This window comes from Hippocampus guttulatus, chromosome 1 (assembly GCF_054856545.1).
Source record: "Hippocampus guttulatus isolate MCC_2025c chromosome 1, RoL_Hgut_1.0, whole genome shotgun sequence".
Taxonomy (NCBI): domain Eukaryota; kingdom Metazoa; phylum Chordata; class Actinopteri; order Syngnathiformes; family Syngnathidae; genus Hippocampus; species Hippocampus guttulatus.
The window spans coordinates 18,155,062-18,172,079 of NC_141261.1; the positions used below are offsets into that span (position 1 = coordinate 18,155,062).

Below are 17,018 nucleotides of genomic sequence, written 5' to 3' on the forward strand. Positions count from 1 at the left end.
TCAACGAGCGCCTTTTTTGAAACCCACCTGCCCCTTATTCGCACGCCCTGTTAGTCGCTTGTATTCACGGCAACTGGTGAGTTCAAAGGTTAATTGTAATGTCTGCCACCTTTTTATTGCATTTATTTAAGTAAATAAATGTATTCCAAATACATTTGACAATACAATTAAAAATACTAAATACAGTACTGTATATAAATAATAATAAAAAATAATGCAGGGTGGCATGGTGACCAACTGGTTAGTACGTTGGCCTCACTGTGCAGAGGTGCAGGGTTCGATTTCGGCTCCGGACTTCCTTGTGTGGAGTTTGCATGTTCTCCCCGTCCGTGCCTGTGTGGCTTTTCTCAGGGTACTTCGGTTTCCTCCCACATTCCAAAAACATTAATCACATTTTAATGGAACGCTCCAAATTGTCCCTACACGTGATTGTGAGTGTGAATGGTTGTACGTCTTTGTGTAATTCTGGCTTCGGCCCTCCTGTGTAGAATTTGCATGTTCTCCCCGCGCCTGCGTGGGTTTCCTCAGAGCACTCCTGTTTCCTCGCTCATTCCAAAAACATGCAGGATAGATTAATGGAACACTCAAAATAGTCCTTAGGTGTGATTGTGAGCACAAATAGTTGTCTGTCTATGTGTGCTCTGTGATTGGCTGGCGACCAGTTCAGGGTGCACCCCATCCACTACCCAAAGACAGCTGGGATGGGCTCCAGCATGCATGCGACCTTTGTTAGGATAAGTGGGTTAGAAAATGGATGGATGGATGAAATATAACAGAACTCTTGAGGGTAAAAAGGCTGGATAAAAGAACACAGTAGGACTCTTGGGCCTTGGGCCTCTTGTTAACAACCCTGCCAAATTGAAACTGTTACATTTGCTTTCCAGACCCAACTTGTTTTACTGGTTCAGGTCACATTTTGTTTGCTCCACTGGTAAAGAGTTGCACGAAATTCCATGGGTTGAAGTGTCCAAAGCAGGTCAGGGTGCATTTTTTGTTTCATATACTATGCCCAGTCTAAGGGGAGACAGGATACTGCACTTACAGGTATGTATCACCATTAGCATGAACGGATCATTTGTTGTTCAGCAAGAGAAGCTCATTGTTTGCAATAACACTTCAACATTTGTCCAATGTGTCCACAACAAACACTTAAATGTGCTGTTGCATCTTATTTAAAGTTGTTGAATCATTGATGTTTCAGGAGCTAGAAGAGTTGCGCAATTACATAATCTGAAACCTGATTGGTATGGGATGTGAAAGATCAGATTGTTTTCGTGTTCCTAACTTGGAAAGGTCACAAAAAAAGCAGTGCTATATTACAATATATATTGTAGTGCGACATAAAAGTATCTACGATATAACCATGTATTGTTTATATCGTTATTTTGTTGCGTGCAGGTATTGAGTTAGATCATCTGCCACAGTAACACAGCATTGCTTTTCTTTTGTGTCATCCTTGTGCCTCATGGTCCAGGCATTACCTTTTACTTTGCCGAGGTATCGCTAGAGACTTGCTATCGACAGATAATCTATACCAAGTGACTTGGTGCAAAAGAAACAAATGTGAATGGGAACATCCTAGTGGATGGATGATGGATGGAAATTAAGTCGAAGGAATGGTAAATTGACAGGGTGGATAGATACTGACTTTGTCGACCTATCGCTGCAAAATGGCACATACACATCTTTGACATAATTTATTTGCATTCTGTTGTGTTGGTAATAATCTGTGAAGGTTTACACTGGGGGGGGGGGGGGGGGGTGTACATATAGCACCATTAAACATAAGATATGGATATTTAAATTGACGACAGATTCATGTGTTCAAGCCAGTACGTGTCAATTCCAATAAGGACCCAGTGACATCTAACAATTAAAATGATAACAGTTATACGATGATGATAATAGTAGAATGTTTTTGCTTCATTCCAATAAACGTTTGCCTTGTTTAATATTTCTGCAATATGATATTGGACCCAGCGGTTGCTCTCGGGCTTAATGCAGCATTTGGAAATATCTTTATTCACATGCAGCAGTAGCTTGTCAGATTACAGAGTGGAGACAGGACAACATGTGTGTGGTTAAAGCGCTTTTGCGTTACCAAGCGGAGATAACGTGAGCAGAAACTGTGCAAAACTATGCATCAACACTACTTTAGTTTGCAGCACTATGTGTACACGATCTTTTTTTTTTAGAGTCAGTCAGCAAAGCCGGTGCGTGTTGTTGCTTAAAATGGGGCACAATGCTACGACTTGGGTGTCCCCCTTAAGGACTGCTTACAGACAGCGGAATAGAGATAAAAGGCACAAGAGAGTCCCTTGACACAGAAAAGCTGGAGGTTCAGTTAGGTAAATGTAAAACATGTTTACTGATGAGAAGAGGCCGCTCGGTCAAGCGAACCCCAAGTCGAAAGAAAACACGTAACCGAACTTGAATTAGTATCTACATTTCTGTTCAAAAAGTCTTGTTTCTTGCAAAGGTGAGAAACAGCGAAACACTAGATGTTGCTAAATTTAATGACAAGACCTGAGCAACTCTCCCAATGTACAACACTCAAAGTCCTAAAAAGCAAATGTTTCTAGATTTCAAGATCTATAACATGGGGCTTTTCTGGGGGGGTTTCCCTCCATGGTTAATCTTAAATTTTTTTTTTTTTTAACTTAAACTGCGACATTGTGCAATGGGGGATGTTTCTCTCTTTTTTAATATATTATGGCTTGGGACAAACATTCTTCCCTCTCAACTGAAACTGAATTTAGAAAATAAAACTTTGAAGTTTTACGCTGGTGGTCTATTTTATCCGCTTCCCTCCTCTTAAAGAAAAACTACCATTAAAGAAATTTCCAATCTTCTCAAATATTTTGAAAGTTTATTAATTTAAATGGTTTTCTTCATTTCTCCATCGCTTGCCCTTCATACTCTGCACCCCCGAGCAAACCCCCTCCTCTACTTTTTGTAGTTTCCAAACTGAACGGCCAGTCGGTCGCTGACGCAGCGGAATGTTGCGGGCTGCACCTCCCAGTAGTTGACGGGGTTGGAGAAGAGACTGATGCCATGGTAGAAAGCTCTCTTCATTCCTGCTCCTTTAGGACAGAAGGCATTCAAATCCACCTTGCCGATGTTGTTGTTGTGGAGGTACACCACCTGGAGAGCAATAGTACAACACTTGTGGTATGTCCTTGCAAAAACATGACATAGTTGCAGGTTGCCGTCGACCAGGGGTGTCAAACTCATTTTTTGTCGCGGGCCACATTGTAGTTATGGTTTCCCTTGGAGGGCCGTTAGGCATTTTGGGAAACCATCTAAACGTTTGATCGCCTCCATATATTACAACATAGCCTACCACAAATTGATGGAAAACTAGTTTTAAAATCAGAAGTCAAGAATAATGACTGTTATTGAGGACTACATATGACAATTTGACATTTTGCTTCAGCCTTTAGCAAGCATGATGGAACTTGACATGCTTGATTTGCTTTCGCGGGCCACATAAAATGATGTGGCAGGCCAGATCTGGCCCCCGGGCCTTGACTTTGACATTAGTGCCGTCGACTCACCTGTAAGTATTTCATATCCGGGAGACCTTTGGGAACAAAGGAGAGACGATTGTTGTCCAGGTGCAGCTCTCTCAGCCTCGGTACAAAGGCAAGACTTCCATTCTCAATGTTACGGATGTGATTGAAACTAAGGCCCAACCTGGAGCAAAAGGGAACAAGGGGGTAAATTGTACCTTTAGTCACAGAATTATTGACATTTTATATGAAATGTAGCTAATTTCTAAAGGTTGATCATTTGTGCGGCATTAATGGCAGTTGTTATAGCCTGTCTATGGCGTTTTGCATTGTGTGTTGGCATTCAGCAAGGATGCTTTCGTAAATCTAGGTAAATGCGCTTTGGTTAAATGCGATGAGTGTAATTCCCTTTGTTTTATATTTCATGTTAAGGTCAATTTCAAACACACACACACACACACACACACACACACACAAGCTGTTGTCATTCCTTCTCAAAAGGGGTTAATTAAGCCTGTTGAAATAAAAAAGGAACACAACATAAAACAAAGCTCACAATTGTGTGTTTTGGTAGATTATTTCTGTGTAAATTAGGTACGATCCCACAAGTGTTCCATAGAGGGTTGAGGTCAGGACTGTTGGCAGGCTACTCTCTATTCTTTGTTCTCCAAAATTTTGGAGTTAGTCTCTAAAAAAAACACCGCAATGTTGTGGCAAGCAGTTCGTCTCTCTGAATTGTCTTAAATGAAGATACTGTACTGCCTCCACCAAATGGTGTCACTCGGTTCACTTTGACCTGATAATTCCTTAGGCACAATCTGGAACTGTCACTGATGCGCATTCGTTTCAGTTTTTGCATTTAAAAACGAACGATACAGCTCACGACAACAATTGTTAAAATTTCCCAACCATTTTGGTTTATGTTGATGTTGTGGAAAAAGTGTAAAATGGCTTTTGGCTGGAGGTTACCTGAACAGGTTCTTGTAGCGTTTCAGGTCCTCCAATTCCACAGCCTGGATCTCATTGTGGTCAAGGTGAAGCTCATGGAGACTATCAGGGAGATCTGAAAGAAAAACACACGTTTGTCTCTGCAAGACTCCACCGACTTCCACAACTCTTTCTTGCGTTCTAATTTGGACTGGTTGAGTTTCTCATCATGCACATGATTAATTCATGAACTGTACTTTATTTCAGACCTGTAGCCCACATAAAAAGGGAAAAGAGAAGCAACAGTAACAAGAATTTATGGTATGAGACAAGGTAGGGATAAATGAACAAAAAGGTGACGATGTCGTGCTTGTAAATTAAATAATTCTGTCAGAGTCCATACTTTCATAACATATTGAAAGGGTCATTGTGCCAATCATCATTTATCTCTCCTTTTCTACACTGCTGATCTTGTTCAGGATCTTGTTTAGGCTCACAGGGGGGATGATTTCTATCCCAGATGATGGACGATGAAAGTTGTGGTACATGCTGAACTGAGATTCACACCAATGGCAAATGTGTCGTCTTGATTCAACATGTTAATTGAACTGTAGGAGAAAGCCACGGTAGCTGCAGAAAAGCTGCCCAGAAAGAACTGACCCAGTCCACAAACCCGGAACCTCCTTGCTCTGAGGCAATAATACCTTGAGCTCAACTACTGTCCTGTTTTCACATGATGTTTCTATTAGAAATGTATTTTGCCTGTCGGTCGCAGAGAGCAAATACCTTTGGGCACGCCAGTCAGTCTGCTGTCTGAGATGCGCAAAAAGTTCAGTTTCAGACCCTTGAAGGCACCAGGCTCAAATCCACTGTTCTGGATGGGGTTTGCTCCCAGCTCTGCAAGAGAGAAGACACAACTTTATGTCAACACAAAGACCCTTTCATCACAAGTGCCCAAGTGAATAACACAGAGTTGTGTTTGGGATCTTTGACCTATGCAGTTCATGTTGCCCAGTCCTGCGAAGGCACCAGCTTGCACCTTCCTGATGCGATTCTCGTGGATCCTGATCTCAACCAAGGAGGCAGGCAAGTTTTTGGGGATGCTGGTCAGCAGATTCTTGGAGAAGTAGAGCTTCTGCATGCTCTGGAGAGGAATGAATGCCCTGGGATGGACCTTGGAGATGTAGTTGTTCCTCAGAGATAATCCCTGTGAAAAGCAAGTCAGTTACGTGGTAGCGCCTGAATAGACAACAAAAAAGGGCTTATCGCATGATGTCTTGTCTGCCTGTCTAAGTCTTGGTGCTAGAGAATGTGCGAAAAGTGTCTCTGCAAAATGAGAAACAACGTGAAGTTGATTACTCCCATTTGGCCTAAGACTTCATTTTTCACACAATTTAAGATGACAAGGGCGAAAAAAAAGAAAATCAGTCTCTTAGGAAGTGGAGGTTCTTAATGATATTTCACACTACCAATGAGGCTAATATCAGCTGAGTCGGTAACACAACCAGCAGACCTCAATTTAAATGCTACCCGACTGCGTGTTTGTCTTACGTATAAATTTGTGAGGCCCTTGAAGTCATTCTCTCTCAGCTCTGTGATATGGTTGTTCTGAAGATCCAGGAACCTGGTGTCGGGAGGAATGTTGCTTGGCACCTCACTCAGACCTGCAGACCAACAAAAACACAGAAGGGAGCCATACTCCATTAAACACTTCACACGGGTAACTTGTGAAGCAAAACCCTTAAAAGCTGGTTTGTGTTCACTGTGCCACTACTTGGGATATCCGAACTTAGACTTCAGGAAAAGAGGGCCTGCAACTCAAACCAATCATCGTGCCACGCAATGTCAAATGAGCACTTTGGGTTTCTGAGTCATTATTTTAATGAGAGATGGACATAGGATACAACCATGGAGGTCACTCACAGACGTCAAAGTGGCACATAACTGGTTGCATGCAAATAAAGACATGCACACTTACACGCGCAGACACACACACACACACACACACCAGATGGGGCCAGCAGATGTTTCCTGTCTGGTCTTCATTTGACCAAAATCTCAAAGGCGACGATTTAAGTACCATCGGTATCAAGCTTCTGCTATTAAATGAAAAGGAAACAGCAGAAGCCGGCACTCTGTTGGTTGTGAGTTATCGCGTGTGTGATGAAGTCGACGCTTGACGGCTTAAGTGTCTTGTTCCGAATGACTTCGGAAAAAAAAATGACCACACAAAACGGTGTCACCGTACAGTCAGCGACATCTTGGTTTGAGAAAGCATATTTTTTGCTACTTCCAAATAAAAAGTTAATTATATGGGATACATCCATATACTTTTACTACTAATCCTCTTCAGGGTTACTGGTGAGCTCTCCCAGCTGACTTTGGACGTGAGGTGGACCACACCCCGGATTGGTCACCATTCTATCTCAAGCCACCAGCGTATGATGATACTCTGTTCGTCTCCAAATGTTTAGAAATACACCTCTACCTCAACATTTGGTCACTGGAGCCAAATGACACTGGTTGGACTTGGTCATGAGCCGCATCATAAAGAAACGCGCAATGTGTAACAAATGTAGTCAGTTGCTTAAGCGAACCTGATCGTAACCGCGCGCATGATGCAAGAAGGTCAGCTTGGCAGCTCGTACCAGCTCTCCCATTGGGATCCAGCATTCCGCAGACCACATCTACCAGCCACAGCTGTCCATTCAGAGTTAAGTTTAGATACGGCTTTGGCTGTAACCAGCCGCGCCCTCCCTTTCACCACCATGGATCGAACGCCGCGGTGCCCTCCGGTTTCGGTTCCACGTAAGCAATACTGAGAAGCATTCAAGTTGCAGGAACGGTGTGTGGACTTTTGTTTGACATTTCAAATCTATTCCTGAATGTTCCTTCTGGGAGCATAATCTCATGATGTGAGTTAAAGATTTAATTTTTTTTTTTTGTCTGTGCCAGAGCAGTTTTCAGCAAGCCTGCTGCAATTGACCCCCTTAAATGTGGAATGCAGCATCAAAGTTGAACAAACATTCGAGAAGCACACCGATCAAAATGCCTCTCCAGCGACCTAAAACCCCCGACCGCAGATTTCACCCATAAAGCCACACAGCTCAAAGGTCTTGCCACAGACTGACAAAACTGGCACCCTGTCAAACCCCAGCACCCCTCCAGACAAATACTGAACATCATTTGGGGATGCACACGGAGAGGAGACAGACGCCACTGCCGAACACACATCTGTTCTAAATAAGCATTCAGGAAATTATATGCTTCCACATTTATCCTCTGCAGAAACACCAGGGCTCCTCAGTAAATACAGAGAGTTCACAAAGTGATGAATCAACACCACCGTTATGTCGAAACAGAAACTTGGAGAAAGTTGAGAATCTTCATACCTGCCGAGATGGCTGATCACCGTAGTTTTGGTCCAAGCAACGTGGACAGGAAAATTTGAGAATCGTTAATTCAAGAGGTGATTGCTGAACATCATGTTTGTTGGAGTTTTGATCGTTTACTTGATGATTATAGCTTACATTTGGAATTGTGACAGAGTATTTATCAGGTTAACTCTTTACATTTATGATCCTACCAGGAGTAATGTTAATAGGCACGCTATGTCAGATGGAAACCTCCAATGTCCAAATTTGGTCAATATCCTTTTTTTTTTGCACAAATCGATAATATTGGCGAGTTCCCACACTGGTCTATTTGTTTGACAAATTATTGACCAATTGAAGAGTTAAAAATGACTTGATGCAATGGTAATGGCTCGACAAACATTTTTTTTTGGAGAGTTTCCTGAAAAGTGATGTTCCGGACATGCGAGGTCACCACGCGATGCCAGCGAAATGTATTTGAGGGTCAGAGTGTCACCAAAACAGATGGTAAGTTGTGACGCGTTTCTTGCTGGAAATGGTTTGAACTTCATTTCTGTGTAGATTTCCATCGATGCTGGTCTCCAAAGGTTGAGGTGAAAGCACCTGGACTTCTTGATCATTGAAGGTGTTTCACTTTCAATCCAAAAGGGAACTGAAGTATGAAGAAAGGTTTTCAAGAAATGTCAGTTGAAAAGTAAAACCTGAGAGGTTCCTGTTGGATCCAATTGAACGTTTGTGAAACTGTCCTCTTTCCTACTAAATTCTTGTGAAAACACATTGCCCTGAACATGAAATGGTATTGGTTATTTGTTCAAGATCATCCTGATTTTCTCGCCGCCGTCCTCAGTCCTTCGCTCATTTGGTCCCCCTCAATCCATCAACGTCCTCCGGTCCCCATCACAGCTCCACTTATTTTCGGACTAAACCTTATCGTCCGCTCAGTATCTACGCACAGAATCTGGAACCGAGAATCCCGGAAAGAGACGCTTTCACTTTTCAAAATACACTCTCTTCAAGGAATATGTATCTTTCCTATTAGAACAAAACTTTGCTATCTGGAGCAGCGAGAGTCGTGCAGCGCTCAGACTTGCAGTCAGCACGTGATTCAGCTGTGCGTCATTCATTAAAATGTGCTTTCCCCACGGACCCGTTTAAATATCTTGCACATTTTGTGCTGACAAGTACCACAGATACATTTCCTTGTCCCCCCAACCCCCCAACAACACAAATACACACGCTTACACACTCACACAGATAAACACACACTCACTGACCGAGGTCAGAGCACTGGACCACTTTGAGTCGACACTGGCAGCCGAAGGGGCACATGGGCATGTCCGGAGGGGGCAACTCTTCAATGGCTGATCCTTCTTCCTCATCCTTCATCATGGCCTTCATGTCAATGTCCAGACTGTCCAAGGCAAAATCCCAGAAGCCTTTCTGCTCGAACGGCAGGGCAGCGGACGGGGAGAGCAGCTGGGCCACGCATAGTAATAGCAGGAAGGAACAACAGGACTGCATCTTTGCTTGGGACACCTTCAAAGAAAACAAACGCAGCAAAATGAAGAGGAGGAGAATTTGATACATTGCAAATAAGTCTGTGGAAACATCTTGTCAAGATTGGACCTGGCTTTGTTGACTTGATTTTATCTGTATTAGCTCCTCACGGCGGCTAACATGTTCGCATGACTTAAAACGAAGGCGTTCCCACCCAAAGACGACCAGACGTAGGCCAACAGCAAATGTTTTTCCCTTTGCCTTCGAACAAGCCAATGATTGCCGGTGCTTTGGGAGCTAAGTATAGTGACTAACGCTCTTTGTAATAATATGATACAGTCTGATGAAACTAAACTACACATCTCAGAAGTTTACACTGCACCAAAAGGGACCCAAGAATCCGTTCAGGGAACTGAAGCCACTCCGACCACAAAATGCCGGCGTCTGCTTCCTGCACACCGAGTTGAGGTCAGGTCTCTTCGTGGCTAGTTTAGAGGTGGAAATTATTGCAACGGTGCAGCCTCACAAAGATGCAATTCATTCAAATGGGGAAACGGGGCTAAGAGCAAGTGCAAGTGTGTGTGTTCTTCTCGAATAGCATGTCAGCCCCTGATGTCAGACTGCACATGCACATGGTCCTAACAGAAGACCTACAAAAGTGTCAACTTGATTTATTCTGCCTGTGCTGACTATGAGACAGAAACACGCTCAGTCTAATCCCAAGAAAAAATTGAGTGACCCTACTAATTGGAACTGTTGCTCTTTAGCATCAGTGCTAATCCCATGAAGCAGTTTGCGAGCGTTGTTGTGTTAACTGAATTTCTCGTTCGCAGCCGCCTAATTTCAAACTGTGCTGGGACTGGTGTTGAGCTCACGGTGCCGACAGCTTCTGCGCCGTCTGCACCAGCAGCTCCTTCTGATTTGCAACATATTCAAGATCAAGTAGACATTTGACAAGGATCAGAGAGATGATGCAATTTTGTGTAAAAAAAAAATAATAATAATAATAACACAGTAAATGGTTTTGACCAAGACTGGCATTGAGCTAGTTTCAGTGTTGGGTTTTTAATTCAATACTGGAGTTAAAAGTACAATATTTAAAAGCAGTACCAGAGTTAAATAGATTTAATAGTAAAGCAAATAAATAAAAAAATAACTAACCACATTTACGAAAAGAGTGAAAAGAGCAAGAACAAGATTTCAAAAACATGATGTTAAAAATACACAGGAAAAAAAATGTTGCGCTGAATTTACTCAAGTGGTAAAATGAAATTGAATAATCTGAATCGGATAGATTTTTTTTAATCCCAATTAAACACCTCCTTAAAAACATTTGATTTTGTGTAGTAGCCACTTGATGAAGTAACTGAGTAAATTCAACCGACATTTTTTTTCTTCAGTGTACTTTGAAGAATTGTTTCATGGGTATGGGAAAAGAGCATAATTTTTAAAAACTTTTACACTTTCCTCTGATGTTTCGAATATCTATTGATTCCGATTATTCACTCTGATAATAAAGAATAACCTCGAATTGGGGGACAGTATTATAAAGAAATTGCATTTTAAGTGTGATTTGCTGGTGGACTGTATTATACACAGGTTTGTGGATTCACAAGATTTGACGGTACATGGCATTTTGGGACTTTTTCGGTTCATTATAACTAACTTTATAAAGCATTTTTTTAAATTCTGCACAAAACAAAAAAACATGTTTTTGTGCATGTAGAGCGTTATACAGTATGGATATTATTTAAATCAGTAATTCACAAAGTGTGGTACATGCACCACTTCTGGTACGCGGGCACTCTCTAGTGGTGCGAGAAAGAATCATTGCCCAAGTTAAGCTCACTTGTAAGGAAAACTTATATGTGCAATACATTTTTCTATATTTAAGCGCAGTTTTATTTTTCTAACCGCGTAATGTTGAAGTGCCTTCCAATATTTTTAGAAATACTTTTTGCGCATCAAATCAGTGTCTCGTTTTTGATGAACACTTACTACAGTGCTGTATTTTAATGTCAATATGGGGGTACTTTTCAGTATTTTTTGGGGGTGGTATTGGTGTAAAAAGTTTGAGAACCACCGCTTTCAATTAGACCACTTACTGGCTTACAATAAGACCACAAGATTTTCAACCGACGTACGTAAAGTGCCTGAACGGTTTATCTCATTGGTGAAACCATGTTAACACCTTGAGCATGTTACCGTTCAGATTTGTGGACTGCGCATTGAGAAACTTTGTGGCACACTAAATTCTATTACAAGGAATGTTTTGTTCATTTAGCCGGCAATTAATTGGCTTGGCTTCTCACACCAATCTCGAGATTTCTGTTCACCACAAGCACCTTCGCAAGAATGTGGAGGTCCGAAATAATGGCTCCTTTCTTCCACTTTAAATGTGGAAGAAAAAAAAGAAATTGTATGACGTGGACCTGATCTGGCCCTCGCAGACCGTTCCCAGCAATATAAATAGCAGGCAAATTATACTGTTTTGCAGCAAAGAAATAACAGCCGCGGCCTTGGTTTGGTCAGAAGAATGAAGCCAACGGGACGCAGCCACGACGACACATTTATACCACATTGCACAATGGCGCACAGAGAATGGCTGCAACACAACACCAGCAGACACCTAGAATTTCTGCAACGTGTGCTGCACAAAATTATGGGAGATATCACAAATATATTGTCAATCTAAAAATATGTACCCTAATCAGAGAGAGGGTTTTCGATGTGGTCAAACCGATGATTTGTCTGCAGTTTGTCTGGACGTGGCGCGAGATGAGGCCTTACAGAGGAAAGCACTAGAAAGGGGAATGAAGGATGGAAAGGAATAAAAGCAAGCAAGCACTTGTTAAAAACAAAAAAACATGGCTACAATTAACTCACCTACATTCCAGCCACTGTGGCTGTGATCATTTATTCGGTATAAATTTCTATCATCTCTACATCCGGTTTAATTCTGAAGAAAGGAGCCAACCAAATTGGATGAAGATAATACATATTAAAAAAAAAAAGACGGGAACCAATGAGACAATTAGGCACCGCTGAGTCAATTCTGAGGTCTGACAGGGAAATTATTGAGTGAGAAAAAGAGGAATTGGCTGAAGAAACACTGGACTACTGTCAAGTAAACCACCCGTAACTCCGTCCAAAATGAAACCAGTAAATTGACCACACATGACCACGCCTCAATTATGCTCTTTTGGAACTCGCGTGTGTCTGTGGTGCTCAAACTGCCACATACTTCGAGCCCAACTAAGTGCAGGAAGAATCCCACGTTCCCAATTTCCCTGAAAACCAAAGAGAGATTTCTCCACTCGTACTGTATCTTCCTGCACAAACTCATTTGGTCACCCACATTCACTCACTGAATTCATGGAATGAATTTAGGGATTTTCCAAAGAGAATGTCTTGATTGAGTTTTGCATAGTTATGCACTTAGGCGTCGATGCGTAGTTTTCTTTCAAGGTTCGCACACCCAGCATCTGAGATGAGCTTCACATTTTCAACGTGGACAATCCATCACGTGTTGGCTACCTGTCAGAGCTTCCATCCATCAGCAGTATCTGATATTGCTGCCAGATTTTGCTTCGTGTGCCTGCGTGGCAAGACTAATCACCCTGGCACACGTTGCAGCCCACCGTGTTGAGTCTTAAGTGAGTCAGGACAATCATGCGAATGCCTGTCGTTTAGCTCCCACTGTCACACTTTGAAATCAAACTACTCATTACTTGTGATTTAGACTCAAACCTCACAAAAATGTTTTGGGTTTTTTTCAAATGCCTTCTACAGTGAGGAAAAAAATGGTGTGTTGAATTTACTCCGATTTATTTCATCAAGTGGCTGCACAACATCAAATTATCTGAAATCAGTTACATTCTTTTTAACCCTTTCAGTTACAACAGTGGACAGCTTATCATGTTATCAGGTTGCAGGGTGCATGAAAGGGTTAAATAGATGTATTTGGAAAAAAAGTCCCTGGATCCAGATGATTTTATTTCATGCACCCACTTGATGAAAAAACAAAAAATTGAGTACATTCAACAACAACAACAAAAAATGTCAGTGCAGGAAAAGACCTTTTCTCTCTATAAGATGCTCAAATCTGCTTATATAATGTAGGCCCATTCACCCTCTCTCACGAGATACATAATATGCTGTCTTTGCTGCAAAGTATCATCCCCAGCTCATATACCACAAGCAGCTGAGGTTTTAGAAAGGTTGCCATTTTCCCCATTTTCTATGGCTCAGTTGCCAAATGTGCAGAAGATGCACAATGGAAGCGCAGTCAAGACTGGAACACGAGTTCAGCAAAAGCTGCCACGTCGCTGTTGTCCAAAGGATGAAAAGTCGAAAAGGGGGTGAGATACAAGGAAGGAGTGTTTTGGTTTGGGTGGACTTCAGTAGGTGGGCCTGTCGATTGGTTAATGTTAACATTATTAGGTAGGTTGATAATATCACCATACCAGACGAGCTAGTTGATCCAAAAGGAGGGCAGCGTTCAGAAGGCAATTTAGTGAAATCTGCCTGGCCAAAGCTGACTACTGATCAACACACGGGCAGATAAAATGACCGCCAAGTGCCCATTGCAGCTTGAACTTTTTATTGTTATGTGGAGGGAAAATCTATTCATGGCCCGGGTTGGACCAAGGGCTTTTATGATGTTTACAGAAAGTGTCTTGTAACAAGTCTGTGTTATTCTGAGCAGAAATTCAATATAAAATGCAATCCAATAAAGCTAGAACAACGCAAACCCAAAATTCACAAGCCTGCGGGCTAAAGTCACCACCGCTCGCACGAACATTGACACGGTGTTTTAGTCCGGAAAAAAAAAAATTAAGCCCTCCTTGAAAGGGCTTGTTTTGCTGACCTCTCAATTTTGTCCAACACACACAAACAGTTGGGCTGGAAAGTGCTGCTTTTGCTTCTTGCTGCCTTTTGTTCACATGCCCATTCGCATGGGAGAGAATTTATTTCAGCTCATGCTGCTCATTATCATCAAATATGTGCATTGCCATGTGTTGCCACTGTCCATATTGCTGCTGCTTGATTCGCTCCAATGTGTCAAGACTGAGTCGGTTCTGTTCTGTTCAGTTCTGTTCTCTCGCTCTTCTCTTCTATTCACACAACTCCTGTTCACACACCTCCTAACACAGGCTGAGCTAGGCGGGGTCCTGCAGCAGGCTCCGGGTGGAGTCAAGTGCCCCAGCGGCTGTAATTTGGTGACTGCTGCCCCTAAAAAAAGGTCGCCTTTGGCAGCTCCTCTGAGGCCACCAAACTTGGATGTGGTGGCAAGCTGCAGGGAGAAAAGATGCTTCCAAAAGAACCACGACAGCCTGGGGGATGATTCCCAATTGAAAGTACTTTGGAGTACCGGTACTCAGCAGTGATTTGTCGTATCATCGCCGAGGACACATGAGTTTGAGTTGGATGCTGAGAGAGAGTGACAGGTGAATGGCGACACATGTGAGAGTGTGTTGGTGAAGCCACAGACTGTCTAATAAGCGGGGAAAGTCAAGAGACAGGAAACAGACACGTTTCATTTCCTGTGTCTGACCAGTGCCACCACACTGTTTGCTCTGTCTTTGCGAAGTTAAGGTGACTCAATGGCATGACTGGCTCATATGGTGGGCATGAAGTCATGGCCATAAGACGAAATGGGGCCACCGGGGGAGACGGTGTTTCTTTTTGAGTCTTTCCACGCAACACCTGAACATAACATCAACTGGTGTATATGTAGAGTGTGATGACACAAAAAAGGCGAAGGCAAGTTTCAGGAACACAGATGGGAACGTGTGACTTCCAAATATCATTTCCTTTCATCCTCCCTTGTCGAACAGATTGCGCCATCTAGTGTAAATGTGCAATAGAGGTTGGAGGCCGATGTGACTGATTAAATCTCGGACACCCGCCAAGTATTTTATCTGATGCAAATGATTGCAGCGCAATCATTTGGAGCGAGGGTACAACTAAAATATATATATATATATATATATATATATATATATATATATCAGAAAAACAAAGGCAGAGGTATTATTGCACAGCATACGGTGAAACAAGAACGGTGAATATAATTTTGCATTCAAATAAAAAATAAATAAAACTGTAATTTGTTGCATTGTAGGAATTGCACCATGCAGAGCATTTTAAACTTGAAACAGCTTTGCAATAATAACAAGAAACAAATAGTTTGATTTGAATGTTAGCTATTCCAAGTTTCTGTGCAGGCTTGATAGTGGTCTACTAAATACGAACGTTACAGTTAAAAGATTATGTAACAGCTATTTAAAAAAAAAAAATCATCGCCTACCTTTTCAATAGGACTTTGAAAATAATTCCAAATTCCCAGAGTAGGTGGAACAGTGTTGCCTCCCTCTGTGCGTCAGATTATCCTGCAGATGATTGATTTTATATGTTGATCACATTCAGGGATTATTACAGTATTTCTCTGGGGTCCGCTGACATCAAGCCTCTGCTCCTCCACCACCGTGTGCCACTGTGAGCCGAATCAGAGCTTCCAGCCCATAAAGTCAACGGGCCAGCCTCCTTTCTCCTCTTTGGGGAGCAAGGACGAGGAGGAGGGGAAGTGCAGGACCGCTTTTTGCTTTGATTCCTGTTGAAGAAAAAACAAGGTTTTATAGTTAGTCGTCATTCCAACAAGAAAAGAAAACATCGATGACTGGGCGTCTTCACAAGAACAGATGATGACACCCGAGTCAAGTCAAGTCAACTCACTTCACAATAAGTAGAGATTTGTCAGAGTCTTAATAATTGAAAATGAAAAAGGAGCATTCAAGATGTTTATTGCCACTCTCATTAAAAGTTTAATCAAAAGCTAAACATAAAACAAGGAGAATTGCATGGTGTGTATTTCAAACAGCTATATAACTGCTTTTGATTGTCTTAATACTCACAAACAATGCAAAACACCACACAAGGGCTAACTAACAACATCAGTGTCACAGCATTATTATATTTTAAGCTATTTACATATTTGAACACAAACAATAGTGCAACTTATGCACTCATAACAATACTCACAGTCATAGGTTCTTTATCCTCTGTGAAGAAAGATTAATCTTACTGTGGTTTACTGAGGAGTTTTGACCAGATCCATGCATATCCAAATGTCTGCAATCTACTCCCGTACACCACATGGACGTACACTAGAAGGAGCAGTGCAATGGCCATTCAAGTGAAGCAAAAACTGTTTGTTTGTGTTTCTGCAACATATCAAATTATGTTATGACTGTATGTTGTATGGGGTGGCATGGTGTGCCAGTGGTTAGCGCATCGACCTCACAGTGCAGAGGTACCGGGTTCAATTCCAGCTCCGGCCTCCCTGTGTGGAGTTTGCATGTTCTCCCCGGGCCTGCGTGGGTTTTCTCCGGGTATTCCGGTTTCCTCCCACATTCCAAAAACATGCATGGCAGGCTGATTGAACACTCCAAATTGTCCCTAGGTGTGAGTGTGAGCGCGGATGGTCATTCATGTCTGTGTGCCCTGCGATTGACTGGCAACCGGTTCAAGGTGTACCTCGCCTGCTGCCTGAAGACAGCTGGAATAGGCTTCAGCGCCCCCCCCCCCCCCCCCGCAACCCTTGTGAGGATAAGCGGATCGGAAAATGAATGAATGAATGTACAGTATGTTGTATGGTACATGCATTGAACTTAAATTCAAATACAACTGAACTGTACTTGAGAAA

General features: G+C 42.3%; 1 protein-coding gene across 1 annotated transcript; it reads right to left on the reverse strand.

Moving 5' to 3' along the window:
* Positions 1-1,688: 1,688 nt before the first annotated feature.
* bgnb (biglycan b) lies at positions 1,689-15,891 on the reverse strand. The gene is made up of 8 exons (XM_086115806.1): positions 15,624-15,891; positions 9,088-9,349; positions 5,991-6,103; positions 5,433-5,646; positions 5,226-5,336; positions 4,482-4,575; positions 3,558-3,696; positions 1,689-3,144 (listed from the first exon to the last, which is right to left on the reverse strand). Exons 2-8 carry the CDS (start codon positions 9,332-9,334, stop codon positions 2,947-2,949), a joined length of 1,116 nt encoding a protein of 371 aa, XP_085971932.1. The 5' UTR covers positions 9,335-9,349; positions 15,624-15,891; the 3' UTR covers positions 1,689-2,946.
* Between the last annotated feature and the right edge of the window lie 1,127 nt (positions 15,892-17,018).